We start from the raw sequence: 17,725 nt of genomic DNA on the forward strand, positions 1-17,725 counted from the left end.
TGCCCGGTCGCTTTGGGCATTGCAGTTACCCAGGGAACTATGAAAGCATGCGGTGTGCATAGCAAAGTTTATTGGGCTTGTCAGAGAGTTTCTGAAGAGACAGGCTGGCTAAGGGGATATATCTTATTGGAGACAAGCTTTTCCATCTGCACAAGTTGGTCCAATAAAAGGTGTCACCGCACCCAGTTTGGCTCTCTAATAGCCTGGGACCAGGTTAATCAATATGTGGACCCAGATCACCCGCTGTTTTTGAACACACCCTGAAACATTTACTGCATTTTCTCTGTAGTCAGGATCTTGACCAAGAAATTTGGACGTTGACAAAAAATAATTGACTATCCCTGCCTGGGAGCAATAGGGCTATAAGAGCATGGCTTATAGATAGTGGCCAAAATCTTAATTCTCTGGACAAAATATGATTGGTCTCCATTATCTGGTGGAAGTTCAAGACAATGTTGTCTCAGTATACTTTTTGTCTGATTGAGGTCTGGATGCCATACGCATTAACACCCATGTGGTTTTGTTATTTTCAGTATCCTTTTGACAGAAATAATACAAAATTTGCATGAGGTGTGTGAGTTGGTGTTTCAGAGAATACTGTTGAAAGATGTATCTCTCTCTCTCTCTTGAACTCCTCACAGTATGTAAGCATTTATGTTGTACACAGTGGAAAAAATATGGGTAGATTGAAACCCTTTCATAGCAAAATTCCATGGAAACGAATGCATTTAAACCCTGCTTTCCGTGTGTGCAGCTGGCCGATGTACAAAGTACGGTGTGCCCTTCTTTCCCCCTCCCCAGGGCACTCTGCAGAGAAGTGTATTGTTGTTTCTTCTGCTAAAGTCTCCCTCTTTGTTTTGGCTGGTTTAAGATTTTGCAAATGGCTGACAAGGGAGCTGCTTATATAGGCCCGTCCTTGCTGGTGTGTGAAGATATGGGAGCTCCTAACCAATTCCTTTCCCAAAGAGACATCCCCGGGGGCTCCCTGGCTGTCTGTTTCTCCCAGTGGTTTCCTCTCAGGGTAGTCTACATAGCAACGTTATTTTGAAATCACTTCACGTCTACACAGTGGGTGTCATTTCCAAACCATGTTGAAATACTGTCAAGCTGGAGGACTTCTTTCTTTGCCTCCTGTAGGAGGAGTAAGGGGAGTCGGAGGAAGAGTGCTCTATTTCACAGTAAGTGCTGTGTAGATGCTCCCAATTTTGAAATAAGCTCAGACCCTGTTTACATACGCAATTGACATAACTCAAAATAATCTAGGCCACTGGTGCCCAATGCGGTGCCCGCCATGGCGCCCACCGGGGCATTTATGTGCGCCCACCAAGTGATCAGGGCCGGGCCTGCCCCCGGGCGTGTGGCACATGGGCAGCTCCTGCCCCCGGTTGCGCGGCGCGTGCGTGGCCCCTGCCCCAGGTGTGCTTCGTGTGTGCTGTGCCGGCCCCGGGTGCATGGCGCATGTGCGGCCCTGCCCCCGGTTGCGCGGCGCGTGCGTGGCCCCTGCCCCAGGCCTGCTGCGTGTGCGCTGTGCTGGCCCCGGGTGCAGGGTGCATGGCGCATGGGCGGCCCTGCCCCTGGGTGCGCAGCGCATGTGCAGCCCTGCCCCTGGGTGCCTTGCAGCCCCAAAAGGTTGGGGACCACTGATCTACGCAAATTGAGCTAAGCCCTGCTTGCACCCTCACTGTCTGTCCCTAATCTTTCTTCCTATCATTCCCTCCTCTTGCTGGTCAGCTAGTTGTCTTAAGTTTCCCCACCCTTGCAGATTGTAAAACGGGCTCCCACCCTCAAGCGAGCTGTGGTTGGAGCAGCTGCATGGTAGCGTGTAAGGTACGCTTACAGGACAGCTTCATGCTGCTGGCTTAGAAGGCAGAGCAAGCATGGGTTTGTGGTTACAGCATTGCAGGGACTTGAGGTTACCAAGCTTGGCGGGGAGCATGGGGGAGGCCAGGTGGGGCCAGAGGATGCACTGGTAGCGGAAGCTCAAGGGCGGCTGTCATTGGCTCCTTCCCCACTCTGGCACGATAAATGCAGAAGTGGGGGCCAGCAAACGTAACCCAAAACCTTATCTACCAGGCTTTGGTATAAAATTTCCCCCAAAATCTTAAAACCCTAGATTTGGGGGGATAAAATCTCCGTTGTCACCACCCAAATATTGATGTGAAAAATCAGGGGAGAGATCCCTTGGGAAATCTCAGCCCTAAAGTACAAACCAGGACACCACCATTAACCAATCCCAGGTTCATAAAAAGAAAAGAGAAAGAACGTTTATTGTCATCACAATATTCTTGGTGCTAGCATAATGACCAGATGGAAAAGTAACACAATAATATACTCATGGAGAAACTCCGTGGGCCTAGAACTTAGTTACAAAAGAAAGCCAAAACATCAGATCCTATTTCCCAAACCATAAAACAATCAAACCTAATGGATTTATCTAAACTTCACCCTACTTACAGAAAGTGAAGAATTGTTTCTTGGAGAGACAGACATGTCTGTCTCCCTCAATAGCTGGAAGGAACTCCCCGAAAGCAGGGAAAAACCAGAACAATTCCTTTGTCCTGGTGAAATTCCTACCTACATTCCCATTGGCCGCTCTACCTGGCTAGGTGTAGTTAACCCAGGGCAGCTTCATGCTGCTGGCTTAGAAGGTAGCTGGCTTAGAAAGGCCAGACCACAGCTCTGTGCCTCAGTTTACCATCTGTAAAAATGTGGATGATGATACATTCCTACCTCCCTGAGGTGTGCTAAGTTAAATTCCCAAATGCTTGTGCTGCAACCAGACTCTCTGGTGATCGAGCTATATGTGTAAGTGAAGAGATTGTCTTTAGCTGAGCTTTCGAACCCGGCTTCTTTTGTGTTGTGCCTATGCTTCCAAAAGCTGCTCTGCATGTTTGCACAATTAGCTGGGTGTGTGGGGAGAGGCGGGTGGGGCACAGCTGATAACCAGGTTGGACTGGCTATACAGCCACTCCGCAACTTACTAACACACTGACTTATGATGCCCATCTGTACTTACGACCAACCTCCCATTAACCCCATTATAATATTTTCGAGTTGAGAACCATGTACGTCAAGTTTTTCGAACAGCGCGGGCAACGCGTTTAAGGGTATTTCCGACTTACAACCAAATAGAGTTATGACCAAGTGTTTGGAACGTAACGCATTCGTAAGTTGGGGACTGCCTGTAGTGACCTCATTACTGGGTTACTAACAATATTGTGAGCAGGGCAAATTCTGCTCCCTGCACTGGTAGACTCTGAACATCCTGGAAAAGGAGGAAGTGTTGCTTACTAGCTGGAGTGGATGGGATGCTCCTGGACTTTGTTCTGCTTTCAGTCCTGGGCAGCAGCCTCATCAACTCAACTAGGGAGCTACAAGTCAGTTCATGGCTGGGGATGAGGTTCTGTTCTCTTCTCTATCAGGCTGGCCCTTTGGTTGTAACTGAGCCATTTTACCTTTGTGTTTCCATAACCCTCATCCACAAAATGCGGAACCAATATCTTAAGAGAGCAATGAGGATTGACGAGTTCTGTGAAGCCCGGCCTTACAGGTTTGGGGCAGCTAGTACTAAAGAAGGAAAAATACATACAAAAATTGTCAGCTGTTGTTCACTGGCTCTGAGCTGAGTTTACCTCTGCTTTGTCACCTTAGAGAACCAAGATGCTGGTAGGGTTGTGTGTGTAATAGGCTTCTCCTCATCTCATTTGCTTGTTTCTGGGACTGTTCTTTCATAGTCTTTTAATGAGGAGAGAATTCTTAATTAACTCCTCATTATCCTGATCTCAAGCCAAGCAGGCAGGTGTCAGGGGGGAGCATCTGAAAGGTTGCAAAACACAAACCCTGGTTTCTCCAATACAAACAGTTTTGTGCCACTCCATGTGGGATGTTGGCTGCAGAAGGAAATGATGATGGGGCTTGAAATTACACTGGATGACAGGCACCTTCATCTTGTACAGCTTCTCCCATGCAGACTGCAACACAATATTTCAGACAGCAAAATAGCAGCGAGTAACAGGGAGGGGAGAGGAGGAAAGAGGTTTCAGTGAAGGCACGTGACAGTTCATATTTGTTTTGGCAAGTCACGGAGGAGAGGCAGGGAGGTTGCTCTGGACCACTGTAGCTGCAGTGGAGAAGGCTCTTGCACCCACAGTGGTGAGGGAGAGTAGATGCTGTGCAAGGGAGGGTAATAGGCAGAGAAAGGGAGTAAGAAGGCCTGTGAGGTCTGCTGAACTCCCTGTGGCTTGAGGTTCAGCCAGATGCATGAGTACCCCCAGAGATGTTACAGAGGGTACATCAGCTCCTCTAGATACTTGCCTAGTTCACGAGAGGCAGCTTAAAAACCCTAGCAAAGCCACTACAAACTAAAGTTTCTGACTCCCGCTACTGTCTACTGCACAATGAAATGCAAGTACAATATTTCTAGTCAAGTGATTTATTTTAAAATGTGCTAAAAATGAGAAGACAAGCCTCTTTCAGTACTTGTGTGCCAGGACAACCCCGCCTGACCCTGTTCTGCCCTTTCCCCACTCACCACCCTTGCTCTGCCCTTTCTCTGCCTCTTCCCCCACCCCCAGGTGATGACTCGTGGGGCCAGAGTTCCAGCTCCCCACGCACACTCACCACCAATGATGTGGGGAGCAGAGCAAGCTGGTCCCAGCTGGCTCTGCTCCCCAGGCTGCTTCTCTGCGCTTTCCAGTGGTGAGTGTGAGGTGGTCCCACCCCTCCTCTGAGCAATGCAGCTGGGGGAGCAGAGCAAGCTGGTGTCATTGATCTGCTTGTCCTGCTGCTGCTGGGAGGGTGGGGGCCCCGGCCCCTGCTGTGGGCATCAGACTCCTCCCCAGTCTCCTCCCCAGCTGCTGGCTGGTCCCTGGCCACGGCATGTGACACACATGCCCCCACGTGTAGCCTGTGGCCGAAGGGATTTAAATCAAGGCTTTGAGAACAGTTTGGGGATCTGGAGCCCTCTGAGCAGGGGATGGGGTCAGGGCGTCCCATTGTTGTTGGGGCTCAGTCCCTGTGTGCAGGCGCCTGCACAGTGCTGAGGGAGCAGGGGAGGCCTCGCTGGAGGTGGGATGCACAGTTGCATGCCTGCTGGTGCTGGGGAAATCCAGTGCAGATGTAGCTGAGCGATTCTTCTCTGCAGCTGTAGTAACTGCGCCATTAAAGGACAGGCCAGGCCCTGCTTAGCCTAGCCCTAGAAGCAGACATCCTGCTGAGTTACAGACCCATTTCTGCGCTGAGAGCTGGCCCTGTTTGTGTCGGCGCTCTAATGCCGTGTGGGTGGGAGAACTCTCTAAACCAGTCGGCATTTTTCCCAAACAAACCCACTGCCACTGTTAGGGTCTGACTTTGCCTCAGCTCGGGCACCTGATTCCCCATCAGCTTCACCCCAGTGGCTGAGAAGTGAATCTTAGGAGAGACCCGCCACCTAGCTACTGCCAGACCCTGCATGAGGCTTCCAAGTGAGATGAGCAGCCTTTCCTGACACTAGCAAGGCAGCAGGAGCCTGTCTCTCTAGGACAGTGGTCGCCAACCTTTTTACACCCAAGATCACTTTTTAAATCTCAGAACAGGCAAAGATCTACTGCCCTGCTCCTTCCTTGAAGCCCCGCCCCTTCCTTGAAGCCCCACCCTCTCTATTCTCCTCCTGTCCATCACTTGCTATCCCCAGCCCTTACTTACACACTCTGATAAACAGCTTATTTTTAAATTATTGTGATATATAAAATTAAAATCACGGGTTTATAGTTATGAAATAAATGGTCTGTTTTTATTCATGCTATTTACATTTAAAATGAAGCATTTATAATTATACATTTTGTGGGGACAGAGTTCTGCGGCTGGGGGCAGGGGAGAAGGAACAGGGTGCTGGGAGGGGAGAGGAGAAAGAGCAGGGTTCTGCAGCAGGGGGCAGGGTGCTGTGGGGACAGAGTGCGGGGAGTGGGGACGGGAATAGGGACAGAGTTCTGTAGCTGGGGACAGGGGGCGGGGTGCCAGTGGAGGCAGAGAGTCTCCTGCATCTGCCTCCTCCTCCGGGGCCAACCCCCCCGTGACTCAGGAAAACCCCACGTGCACCTGCCTCGTGGCCGACCACTGCACAGAGACAGGGGCGGATGAGAGTGCCATGGGGCCCCCTCTTTGACACAGCGCATGCGCCGTGGTGCCAAGGCGCATGCGCGGGGCCCGGGACAGCCGCCCCGCTCGCCTGGCCCTAAATCCACCGCTGCACAGAGAAGCCCCCCACGCGCGCCTGCCCCGAGGCCGACACCTTCCTCCCCTCCCCCCGCACAGGGAAGCCCTGCATGCGCCTGCCCCAGGGCTGACTCACCCCTCCTGTGCGGTGCAGGGAGCCGATGCTCCCTCCCGCAGTGCACCCGGCAGAGGAGCTAGCGCACTTCTGGAATCACCAGAAGTGGCGCTCAGCTAGAGGACTTCTGTCCATCCTGGGAAGCCGACACTACCTCCATTTTCACTTGAGGTAGGTAGTGGGGCTTCTCGGGGGTGGGAGGGAAATGGGGGCGGGGCGGACAGGACACCTCGCGATCGACTGGTCAAGGCCTCGCGATCGACCTGTTGGTGACCACGGCTCTAGGACATGGGTTCCCAAACTGGGGGGTGTGCCCCCCTGGGGGGGGCTTGAAGAAATTCCAGGTGGGGCGTGAGGTCACCCAGACCCCCGTCAACCTTGCCTTGTGTAGCTACAGGTGGCGAGAAGTGCCCCAGCCCCAGGATCCACTTTGCTGATGTGCTGCAGCAGTTGAGCAGTCTGTGGAGCGTGGTGCTGGGCTGCCCCTTGAGAGACCAGCCTTGCAGCGCCCATCCCCTCTACAGCATGAGTAAAACGTGGGAGCGGAGGGCCAGTTAGGACCAGGCAGGGATTGCCATCGGGCACTGAGCAGCAAAGGCAGAGCAGTACACTGGCCAGCAGGAGCAGCAGTGCTGGGGCACTGAGGAACAGCTGCAGGAAATCAAAGGCGTAGTTAGATTTCTGTGCAACTGCCAAGCGCCTTTGTTCTGCTTTCTCTTAACTTTCTGCAGCCCAGCAGCTGGAGCAACAGCACTCCTTGCAGCCCTGTCTGCCACACAGGCTGCCGGGTCTGGATGCAGACACCCCGAGGGGGAACCCCTTATCAGGCCTGAGCTCTTTCCGGAGTTGTGCTGCATTCTCAGCACAGTTTTCCTGGAGTTGGTTCTGCTCTGGGGCCCCTGCATGTCCCTGGCACTAAGGCAGACCCCCAATTGGCTTTTCCCTTGTCCTTGCGCAAAGGCCTTGTGGCAAGTGCGTGGCATGACTGGTGAGTCCCATGCTTCCCCTTGATGAGGTGGGTCAGAGCGCCATCCCTTGCCTCTATTCCTGGGCATTGTGCACTCTACTTGAGCCATGGTGAGGGAGGGGTCTAGGTTACAGCCCCAGCCCCTCTGAGTCTGTGCGGATTCCCCCTCCCCTTAATGCTGCGGGGGGGGGGGGGGCGTCTCCATTCCTCTTGTTCTCTGGCCTTTCAGCAACATGCCTTCAGACTCCAGTCCTTTCTCACTCCACCCCATCTGCCTGACGGGTTTATTAGGTTCCTCACAGGGCCTTAATTGGCTACAGGTGCTTCAGTTGGCCTCTAGAAGCCTTCCCTAGCCTACAGGGAACCACGCCTTTATTAGCCACGGGCTTACATAACTCCCCTGTAGCCCTCTGGCTGCCTCTGGGCCCTGCTGCATCACAGACTGTACAAGGCCATGGAGCATCAAACATCTGGTGTGGGAGGGGTGGGGGAAGGGCTGCTATATTAGCAGCCCATGTGGCTTCCTGTTCTTAGACTCGTGGTGGTATTGGAGGGTGTGGCTTGACCTACCAAGGCTTTTTCCTTTTCTGTTTATAGGGTAGGTGCTCTCAGAACACTGCTGTGGGGCGGCTCAGCCAGTGTCTACAGGAGCAGCCCTTCCATCGCTGGAGTAGCCCCCGCTCAGAAAGCAGTAAGTAGGTCACTAGAAGAATTCTTCCTTTGACTTGCCTTTGACTTCTCCAGGGTTTGCTGCTCCTAACCTTTATAGGTGGTGCATGGCGGGCACGAGGGGCACATACCCCCAAATGCCATGGCCAGGAGGGGCAAGGGACTAGCAGCTGGCAGGACCAGAGCCTCTGGGTGGCTCAGGAGCTGGGGGGGTTGGTGCCTGCAGCTGGGGTCTAGCCCCCTTGCCCCCGCACTCACTGGCAACGGCGGGGAAAGCAGAGCACGGTGGCCCCAGTGCACTCCACTCCCACACTCACTAGTGAGAAGTGGAGCAATGCGGCCGAGGGAGCAAAGCAAGCTGGGACCATGTTGTCTGTGTCCCCTGCTGCTACTGGTGAGTGTGGGGGGGACCCCTGTTGCCCAGGTAGTCCCCTGGGCCACACTGCTTGGAGGAGGAATCATAGAGCTGGAAGAGACCTCAGGAGGTCAGGTCCAGCCCCCTGCTCTAGGCAGGACCAATCCCAACTAAACCAACCCGGCCAGGGCTTTGTCAAGCCGAGACTTATCCACCCCTAGGGATGGAGACTCCACTACTTCCCTAGGGAACCCATTCCAGTGCTTCACCACCCTCCTAGGGAAATAGTTTTTCCTAATATCCAACGTGGACCTCTCCCACTGTGATGGACCAGGCCAGGTCTGGGCACAGCTGAAAGCATCTGCTCAGGGCAAATTGCTCAAATTCGGGGCTCTTTATAGCCCCCAGACTGGGGACTTTCCCAAATAGGCCACAAACCAGTCCCACCAAGCGCTTCAGCTGCCTGCCTGGCCAGCCAGAAGCCTCACTAGCAAAACTCCTCCAACACTCCAGCAATATCTGTGCCCCAGATGGCCCTGGGCCTCATACACAGGTGAGGTTTTAGAACCCAATCTCACCTTCCCTGCACAAGTTCTGTCCGGTTCCAAGAAACCAGCCACAGATTTACACTCTGGACCTTACCCACAATATCACGCTGAGCCAATCCTTTAGAATCTAACATCTAAAGGTTTATTACTAAAAGAAAGAAAAGCCTGAGAGTAAGGTTGTTAAAGTATCATACATTACATGCATCAAATCTCCCAGTTCTCAATGCAGGCCTGCAGCAGAGATGTCACAGCTGCTGGCTTACAAGTCCTTGGTGTGCATCCTATGTCTGGATGGGTCCACAGTTCTTCCCGGCTCAAGATTCCCTGCGAGGCTGCATCTGGGATCAGGAGCAAATCTGAAGACAAAATGGAGGATGCCACATGGCATCTATATACTTTCTTCCCCATCTCTTCTTGGCTGCAGCAGGTCACTTGGCCAGTGGCCTATCCCTGTGCTCCCTGCTGGTAGCCCTTAGGTATATGTCACCGTACTTGAGGTGTATCCTTGGCCTGTGGAGGGCTATTGTTCCATAGCGGCTTGCTCATTAGCATGTCCATAGGTTGAGCTTTGCCCATTTCTCAACCACATACTGAGACACATTGGCTGCATCTAGACTGGCAAGTTTTTCCGCAAAAGCAGCTGCTTTTGTGGAAAAACTTGCCAGCTGTCTACACTGGCCACTTGAATTTCTGCAAGAACACTGACGATTTCATGTAAGATTGTCAGTGTTCTTGTGGAAATACTATGCTGCTCCCATTCAGGCAAAAGCCCTCTGGCGCAAATGCTTTTGCGCAAGAGGGCCAGTGTAGACAACGCGGTCTTGTTTTGCGCAAAAGAGCCCCGATTGTGAAAATGGCGACCGGGGCTTTCTTGCGCAAAACCTCGTCTAGATTGGCCACGGACGCTTTTCCACAAAAAGTGCTTTTGCCGAAAAGCGTCTGTGCCAATCTACATGCTCTTTTCCGCAATGCTTTTAACGGAAAAATTTTTAGACGTAGCCATTCAGTACTCATATAAAGTACATGCTTATAACTTCACACTCAGACATTATACAATTACATGAATAGCATATATGGAATCAGAAGAAAGTAAGCTTCTATTTGACACCTCACATGGCCTCCTTTGTACCACTTTTAGGGCCAACACCCCCCGACGGGGGCAGCAGTGATCTGGCTGCTTCCCTAAAATCCAGTAACATGACACCTACCACAACTTGAGACCGTTGCTCCTTGTTCTGCCATCTCTCACTACTGAGAACAGCCTTTGTCCTGCCTCTTTGGAACCTCCCTTCAGGAAGTTGAAGGCTGCTTTCAAATCCCCCCTCACTCTTCTCTTCTCCAGACTAAACAGACCCAACTCCCTCAGCCTCTCCTCATAGGTCATATGCTCCAGCCCCCTAATCATTTTGGTTGCCCTCCGCTGGACCCTCTCCAATGCATCCATATCCTTCCTGTAATTGGAGGCCCAGAACTGGAAACAATACTCCAGATGTGGCCTCCCCAGAGCCGAGTAAAGAGGAATAATCACATCTCTGGATCGACTGGCAGTGCTCCTCTTAATGCAACCTAGTATGCCATTAGCCTTCTTGGCTACAAGGGCACACTGACTCATGTCCAGCTTCTCATCCACTGTAATCCCCAGGTCCTTTTCTACAGAACTGCTACTTAACCAGTTGGTCCCCAGCCTGTACCAATACTTGGGATTCTTCCGTCCCAAGTGCAGGACTCTACACTTGTCCTTGTTGAACCTCATCAGATTTCTTGTGGCCCAATCCTCCAGTTTGTCTAAGTCACTCTGGACTCTATCCCTGTCCTCCAGCGTGTCTCTCTCTCACCCCTAGCTTAGGGTCATCTGCAAACTTGCTGAGGGTGCAATCCATCCCTTCATCCAGGTCATTAATAAAGATGTTGAACAAAACTGGTCCCAGAACTGATCCTTGGAGCACTCCGCTAGAAACCAACCGCCATCCTGACATCGAGCCATTGATCACTACCCGCTGGGCCCGACCTTCCAGCCAGCTTTCTAACCATCTTACTGTCCATTTATCCAATCCACATTCCCTTAACTTGCTGGCAAAAATGTTGTGGGAGACCATATCAAAAGCCTTGCTAAAGGAGAGAGGCAGGGCTGGAGTAGAGCAATGGCAGGGAGAGAGAGGGCCTGGGATGAAGAGGGGGATGTCCCTGCCATTCCCCAGGCTGGGGGAGTGGTCATGTGGCCCCCATATCTCCCTTCACCAGTTACCTCTGCTATCCATGGTACTTGGAGGATGAAGTTTTTCACAACTGAGCAATAAAGTAGGCCAGATGTTAGAGTGTTGTCCCAGTGTGGGTGTCTCAGGGATTGGAAACAGGGCTACTTTGCATGCTACTGGGCCAGCACATTTGTAGAATTGTTGGTGATGCCCAGAATGGGTCCACGTGCCTTTCCCGGCCCTGCCGGGGTGGGAGGGAGTTTAGGTGGGGGAGGGTTATGGACTCTAGGAGGGAGTTTGGGTGCAGGCTCTGGGTGTGGGCAGGGATGGGGGTGCAATAGGGAGTGAGGGGTGCAGGCTGTGGGAGGGTGTTTGGGGATTGGGGAGCTGAAGGGTGCGGTGCTTACCTTGGGGCACCCCCTCTGGCAGCGGCTCCTATGTGGAGGGCCCGGGGGGGGTCTCCATGCGATGCTGCCTAGGATATTCCTGGTACTATGGGCCCATAAACTTGCCACGCTGGGTTGAACTAACCCTGTTTTCTCCTGCCTGCAGGACTGTGACGATGACCCGCTGCTTCGACAATGAGAGCGTGGGGTTTTTCTACAACAACAGCCAGAAGGAGCTGACCTCCTACTGGAGGACCAAGGATGTCTTGGTTGTTACTCTGGGCCTGACAGTCAGCGTCATCGTGCTCCTGACCAACCTGCTGGTCATCACCGCCATCATCATCAACCGGCGCTTCCACTACCCCATCTACTACCTGCTGGGGAACCTGGCGGCCGCGGATCTCTTCGCTGGCGTCGCCTACATGTTCCTCATGTTCCACACGGGGCCCCGGACAGCAGGGCTCTCCCTCCGCACCTGGTTCATCCGGCAGAGCCTACTGGACACCAGCCTGACCGCCTCCGTGGTGAACCTGCTGGCCATCGCCGTGGAGCGGCACCAGACAGTCTTCACCATGCAGCTGCACAGCACAATGTCCAACCAGCGGGTGGTGATTCTGATCTGCTGCATTTGGGTCACCGCCCTGCTGCTTGGTCTCATCCCATCCTACGGCTGGCACTGCCTGTGTGATCTGAGCAAGTGCTCCCGCATGGCACCCCTCTACAGCAGGAGCTACTTGATCTTCTGGGCCATCTCCAACCTGGTCATCTTCCTCATCATGGTGGTGGTCTACTCGCACATCTTCATCTATGTCAAGAGGAAGATAACGCACATGTCCAAACACACCAGCTTCCACCCCCGCTACAAGGAGACCATGATCAATCTCACCAAAACCGTCGTCATCATTCTCAGTGAGTTGTTTCCCGCTCAGTGCGGCTCCTCCCCGTGTCTGCCTGGGTCTTGGGGGAGGTGTTTTGAGCCACCCTCCTCCTCCTCTGGGACTCCAGGGGGATGGTTTGCCTCTGGTGTAACTTAGAGCAGCCTCAAGACTCCCCTACCCTACCTGCAACTGGAGTGGCTCCCATGGGGGTGTTTAGGGCAACACTGAGGTGGCAATAACTATGTCCCCTTGTCCTCTCCCACAGTGCCACCAACACACCCTGGAAGATGCAAGGGGGCAGCTATGCTATCCGTATGCCACTGAGGGATTCCTGCAGGCTGGGAAAGTCCTCAGGCCTGCTGTATTTCAGCACAAAGGGGTGGTGCAGGGGTTAAGAATCCAGCCCTCTGGCCTGTAAAAAGAAGGCTGTTTTTTTCTGGTGTCCTGCGTGTGTTTTAGTGGTATGGCCTGCGTAATGGAGAGAAGCTGATCCCCAGCTGTCTACTACAGCCATCCGTTTTAGTACACAGTGGTTCTGATGTCAAAGTAGCTCTGTTCCTTTCTATCCTGCTGGAGCATCACAAGTGACAAAGGAAGTTCTGTGCACAAGTGACAGTCCTTGCCACCAATAGTGCAGGTGTAAAGCACAGGGTCAGAGGATGGAGCTGGGGCACTGATAGCCCTTGCGACCTGCTGCACTTTCTTGTTTCCTCTCCTTCCGCCATCTCTCTTCAGTCTCTTTGACTACAGTGTGGCCTGTTACCTGCTGCATCTTCCCAGCTTGGAGTGCTGATTTTGAAGGTTTTCGAGTCCCTTTTGTCCAGGTCCTGGCTGCTCTGCGTAAACACTAAAGCCACCAGAAGGGGCTCTCTGTGAGAGCCTCTGTGCCAGCCCCCCTGTGGCTATCCATTGAGAAGCACCACAGAGATCTGGCAAAATACCCCAAGAGAATCTGGCCCAAGGTTTGTCCTAGTCTCCCTGGCCAGTGATGTGCATTGGGGGGGCGGCTGCTGCTGCTGTCCTGCACTCCAGCGGCAGCTGCCCGTTAATGTCTTGGAGTGTAATAGTCTGTACAAGTCTTTGGGGAGTTTGAGGTGAAAGGCATCAACCATAAAGGGGATATTAGTTATAATTTATAACCATGCAGGCTGCAGCGCTGGGGTGCTGTTGCAGTGCCAGCAGGACCTTGTTGCAGGGTGCCTGGCAACTGCAGGACTATTTCGAGGAAATCTGTTGATTCTTTTATCATTACTTTTTATTTACCACACCTAAAGTACTCCATCTGCAGTGAATCACCATGTTAAGCATCTCTGCAGCCCAGCTCAGACTGAGCCTGTGGTCAAACTCCCTGGCTTGCAAACCTCCCCTGATAAGTGCAGAATTTGCTCAGTCAGGGAAACCTTCAAGCTGCAAACAGGCTACTCCCTGCAAACTCCTGCTGACAGAGCTGGGCCCCGGAGGGGGAGGGGGCAGCAGGAATCAGTTGTCTCCCTAGTGCAGCAGAATTATTCCTTGTTTTTGAGTAGTGGAAGAGAATGAGCCTTCTTATCCTCTTGCAACTTGCTAGCAGGGTGCTAGGGCTTTGTGTCTTGCATGCTAGATCCCTCCCGCCGTGTGGCCTGCTGCCAGCTTGTGCCCATAATTGCCTAGAAATCAATCGGCAGCTATAGACAAGTTCAGCGGGTCTGGGACATGTTTTGTTTTGTTTATTTTGCAGTCAGGAACAGGGCAGATTATTTTCCACCCTCCAGAACAGTCGTTCACCTTGGGCGGACATTACTGGCATGTGGGGAAGGAGGGAAGATTTCTGGCGGCTTCGCTGGATCATCTAAGATACGGGGAGAGAGGGACACAGACCTAATCCACCTTTCTGTTGCAAGGATCCCTTTCCAACGTTTCGCTGCCCCTGGAACTGGAAACCAGCAGGGGAGAGCCTGGAGGAGAGGCTCTGTGCTGGTTTGCAGCGTGCTGGGGCTGGTGGCTAAGAGGAGCTGATCAGTTCCTTGCGAGGAACCGGGGCCTTCTGCCCATCATAAGGGGATTGTATGGAGGAGATGGAGAGGACTTGCCCAATGCCCTTAGCATCCCATAGCGGAGTGCTAGGTTCTGCCCTTGTCAGGAAGGAAATGACAGAGCCAGCTCTTCACCCAGACATCTGAGCAAGGGGGGCGTGGGGGCGGACCCTAGGGGGCTTTACTACTCAGAGCCGCGACATGCCCGTTAATGTCACAGCTCAACACGTGCTGCCATTGCGGCTAATGCAGAGATTTCCTGGGATACTCTCCTTCCCCAGCTCCACAGGCTTCTGCAAACTTGGCCTTCTCCAGAGATGGATCTTCCCCTTGCGCACTGGGGAGGCAGGGCCGACTTATCCAGTAGGCACAGTGCCTAGCACCGGCGATACTCTTAGGGGCCCATGAAAATGTTTAAATTTCTTTTAAAATCAGAAGCTTAGTGACTGTAAACTGTATGGCCACTCGGCCATGATGGCGGATAGGAGGCCCCTCCGCCTCAGCGCAGTCTACTTCTCACAATAAGCGAGGTACGTACTTCGACTGCGTTGGTATGAAGACGAATATAATCCACCCTGGATTATAGTCGTCTTTATAACAACGCAGTTGTCAGATATAATTTTTCATATTTTTTTTATGGAGGAAGGGGGCCACGAAGGCAAAAGTGCCTAGGGCCCACGGAAGTCATAATACGGCCCTGTGGGGAGGGTGTGATGGCTGGTGGGAGGGTTAGAGACCCGCAGGGGAAGCAAGATCGGACAGCTGTGGGTAAGGGATCGGATAGGCCACTGATGGTAAAGATGGGAGCAAAGGGGCAGGGAGGATGGCGGAGACTGGGGAGATGCAGCATGTTGGTGAGGAAAGGCATGTCATGCTGCCCATGACAACAGCAGCAGGATTCCCTGAGTCCAGATTGCACCGCAGAGCAGATGAACCGCTGGTCGGGCTCCAGGCTGTGCTCAAGCCGAGCACCCCAGGGGAAGCTAGGCAGCGGGAGATGTTCTCCCAAACACCATGGACGAGAGCCATGTCGTAACTGAGCCAGCGTCAGGAGTCTGTGCAGCCAGAGCCCTTGGGGGTTTCAGTGGAGTCGAGAGAGGGGCCAAGGCCGTTCGCGTGGCTGACAGCGAGACAGCCTATTCTTGTTTGGGCTTGTGGGCACGTGTGTGCATGAAGCACGGTCCCCTGGGTGCCCTGGCCTGAGCACAAGGCTGGAGCGAGTGGATGGCGTGAGGCACTCGCAATCGCGTGCATGGGCCAGAGAGCTAATTGCCAGCCTGTTTATGGCCTCCTGGCCATCCCATTGCCTGATCCTGCCCCGTGCACCCCTACTCTTCCAAAGACAGCCCAGCCACTGCATGCCAGTCGTTCCCAACAGCTGCTGGCAGCTACCCGGTGGGTCACACCAGGCCGTATTCTCTGCTGCTCTAATTGTATTGGCTGTATCGCATCAACAGAGAATTGGCTCCATAAATGTCTTTGCCCCCATGGGGAAACAGCAAGATTTAGACAGCTTATTGCTCAATAAAGGAAACAAAAAGCATCTGGTTAATGTCAGTGTTCAGGAGCTCGGTCAGGGAGGGGGGACGTGCGCATACACGTGTGTGTAATGTCCAGGGAAAGCTTCTGGAATGGATGCTCTTCAGGAAGCACAATATGGGGCATGTGAAAGATGCTTTTGGGTTGGAAAAGTGTTTCACTTGTGACTAAGAAACAGCAAAGTGAACGGATGGGTCTGTCGGTTACCCACCGTGATGGCACAGAGGGACTTTTCCTGAAGTGGGTGGGTTTCTGTCTCCTAGGTGACACTTAAAAACGTGGGTTAGTGATAACTGCTCCAGAAAAGCTTCCCCTGTGAACATTCATATTCCAGAACCAGTGTCCCAGGCAAGCTCTGTTCCAGAACAGATGTAGTGAGTTACAGTCATCTGAAGTAACTGTCCTGTGAGTGAGCCCCTAGACAGACCTCTTGTAACTGAAACAAGACAGGACTGTGCAGCACTTTAAAGTTCTCACCCATTACAAAGATAGCTTCCCCAATTATCACCTCTAATATCATTATCTCATTGACATTAATTTCCCCCCCTCAGTCCTCTCTGTTCTAAAATCTGATTTGTCTATTTTATATGTGTTCACTCTGATTGTATCCCTTTGGTACATATGGCCATGCCAGTTTTCTTCCACAATCTGATCTGAGGAAGTGGGTCTAGCTCACGAAAGCTCATCACCTGATAAACCATCTTGTTAGTCTTTAAAGTGCTGCACAGTCGTCTCTTCTGTTTCAGCCAGACCAGACTAATGTGGCTGCATCTCTATCACTGCTCTTGTAACTGGGCAGTGAGAGTGAGATCAAAGTCGGGGCCTGGCAGCCACCAAGTCTCTGGTGAGCCAGGTTGTCAGCAGGCCATGATGGGGAAACAGATTTTCTGAAGAACTTAGCTCCTGTTTTGGCACCAAAACGCAGGTGCAGGTGCTCAGACAGAAGAGCCTGGGTACAGCACACCTTCGAGAGTCTAGCCCCATCATTTAGGGTCCAAAGGACGCTTCCAAGAACTTGGGCCCAGTTGTGGGCTCTAAGCCCTGGGTAATTTGGCCTGGCATGCACGGGCCAGAGAGAGGCAGTAGATGTCGGACAAGCTGGGAGCATGGCTCTTCCTGACACCGTGGGGCACTTCTCCTCTAAAGGCTGAGTGCAGAATTTCCCTTCCTTCTCTTCCCCCTTGAAATTAGGACCAAAGCAATGGTCTTAATAGAGGGTTTCAGAGTCACTCTCTCATTTTGGAACCGCCCCGCCCCCAGCAGCTGATTTCCAGTAAAGGGTGTAGTTGAAAACTCGCAGTGAGCACTTTGCCTTCTCTTCCACCCTCCCCCAGGAGACAGGCCAGGACACAAACTCCCAGAGTAACAAGATGCACCCTTGAAAGCTGCCAAGGGAGTGCACGGTTTACCGCAGCCTCTGCACTAAAAACACAACTGCAAATAGCAGGGATCCAGAAGGCACAAGACTCGCCCTAGAAACCTCTCCCTCTCCCCCCCTCCCCCCGCCGACCTCATTCATCCACAAAATGGCCATCCTTTGTTCTTCGAAATCCTTCTGCTAAACGATTATTTCCCAAAGAGTAGTTTGTTGTAGGAATGTACAGAATGTAAAAATCAGAATTCTGTTGGTTATATGGTTAACCACAGGGCTTGGGTGCCTGTTGCTGGCTCCTGACCCCACGGGACTGCCAGCCTCTAGCCCCACAGCATAGCGTGGTGGACCCGGCTGGGCCAGAGTGGGGCATGTGCCAGCTGGGCCAGGCACCAGTTACCTGTTTATCTCTCTAGTTTGCTGTGATGATGCAGCCATGTGGGACTCAGGATATAGGAGGGCCGACAGCTTCCACAGGCCCCTGTTGTGTGGAGGCA

The 17,725-nt window shown here is 52.7% G+C and overlaps 1 protein-coding gene across 5 annotated transcripts in view; it reads left to right on the forward strand.

The window, feature by feature from the left end:
* The window catches only part of LPAR2 (lysophosphatidic acid receptor 2), a 64,367-nt gene that overhangs the window by 19,430 nt on the left and 27,212 nt on the right, over window positions 1–17,725 (forward strand). For 4 of the 5 annotated variants that reach the window (XM_075902470.2, XM_075902469.2, XM_075902468.2 and 1 more), the window contains exons 2-3: window positions 7,872–7,965; window positions 11,594–12,336. In XM_075902470.2, coding sequence (XP_075758585.1) covers window positions 11,604–12,336 — 733 coding nt within the window. In that variant the 5' untranslated portion in view covers window positions 7,872–7,965; window positions 11,594–11,603. Of the gene's footprint in view, window positions 1–7,724; window positions 7,748–7,871; window positions 7,966–11,593; window positions 12,337–17,725 lie in introns of those variants that run through there. The other variant, XM_075902471.2, reaches the window with a different exon arrangement.

Source organism: Pelodiscus sinensis, chromosome 31 (genome assembly GCF_052426305.1).
Source record: "Pelodiscus sinensis isolate ZL-2025 chromosome 31, ASM5242630v1, whole genome shotgun sequence".
NCBI classification, from domain to species: domain Eukaryota; kingdom Metazoa; phylum Chordata; order Testudines; family Trionychidae; genus Pelodiscus; species Pelodiscus sinensis.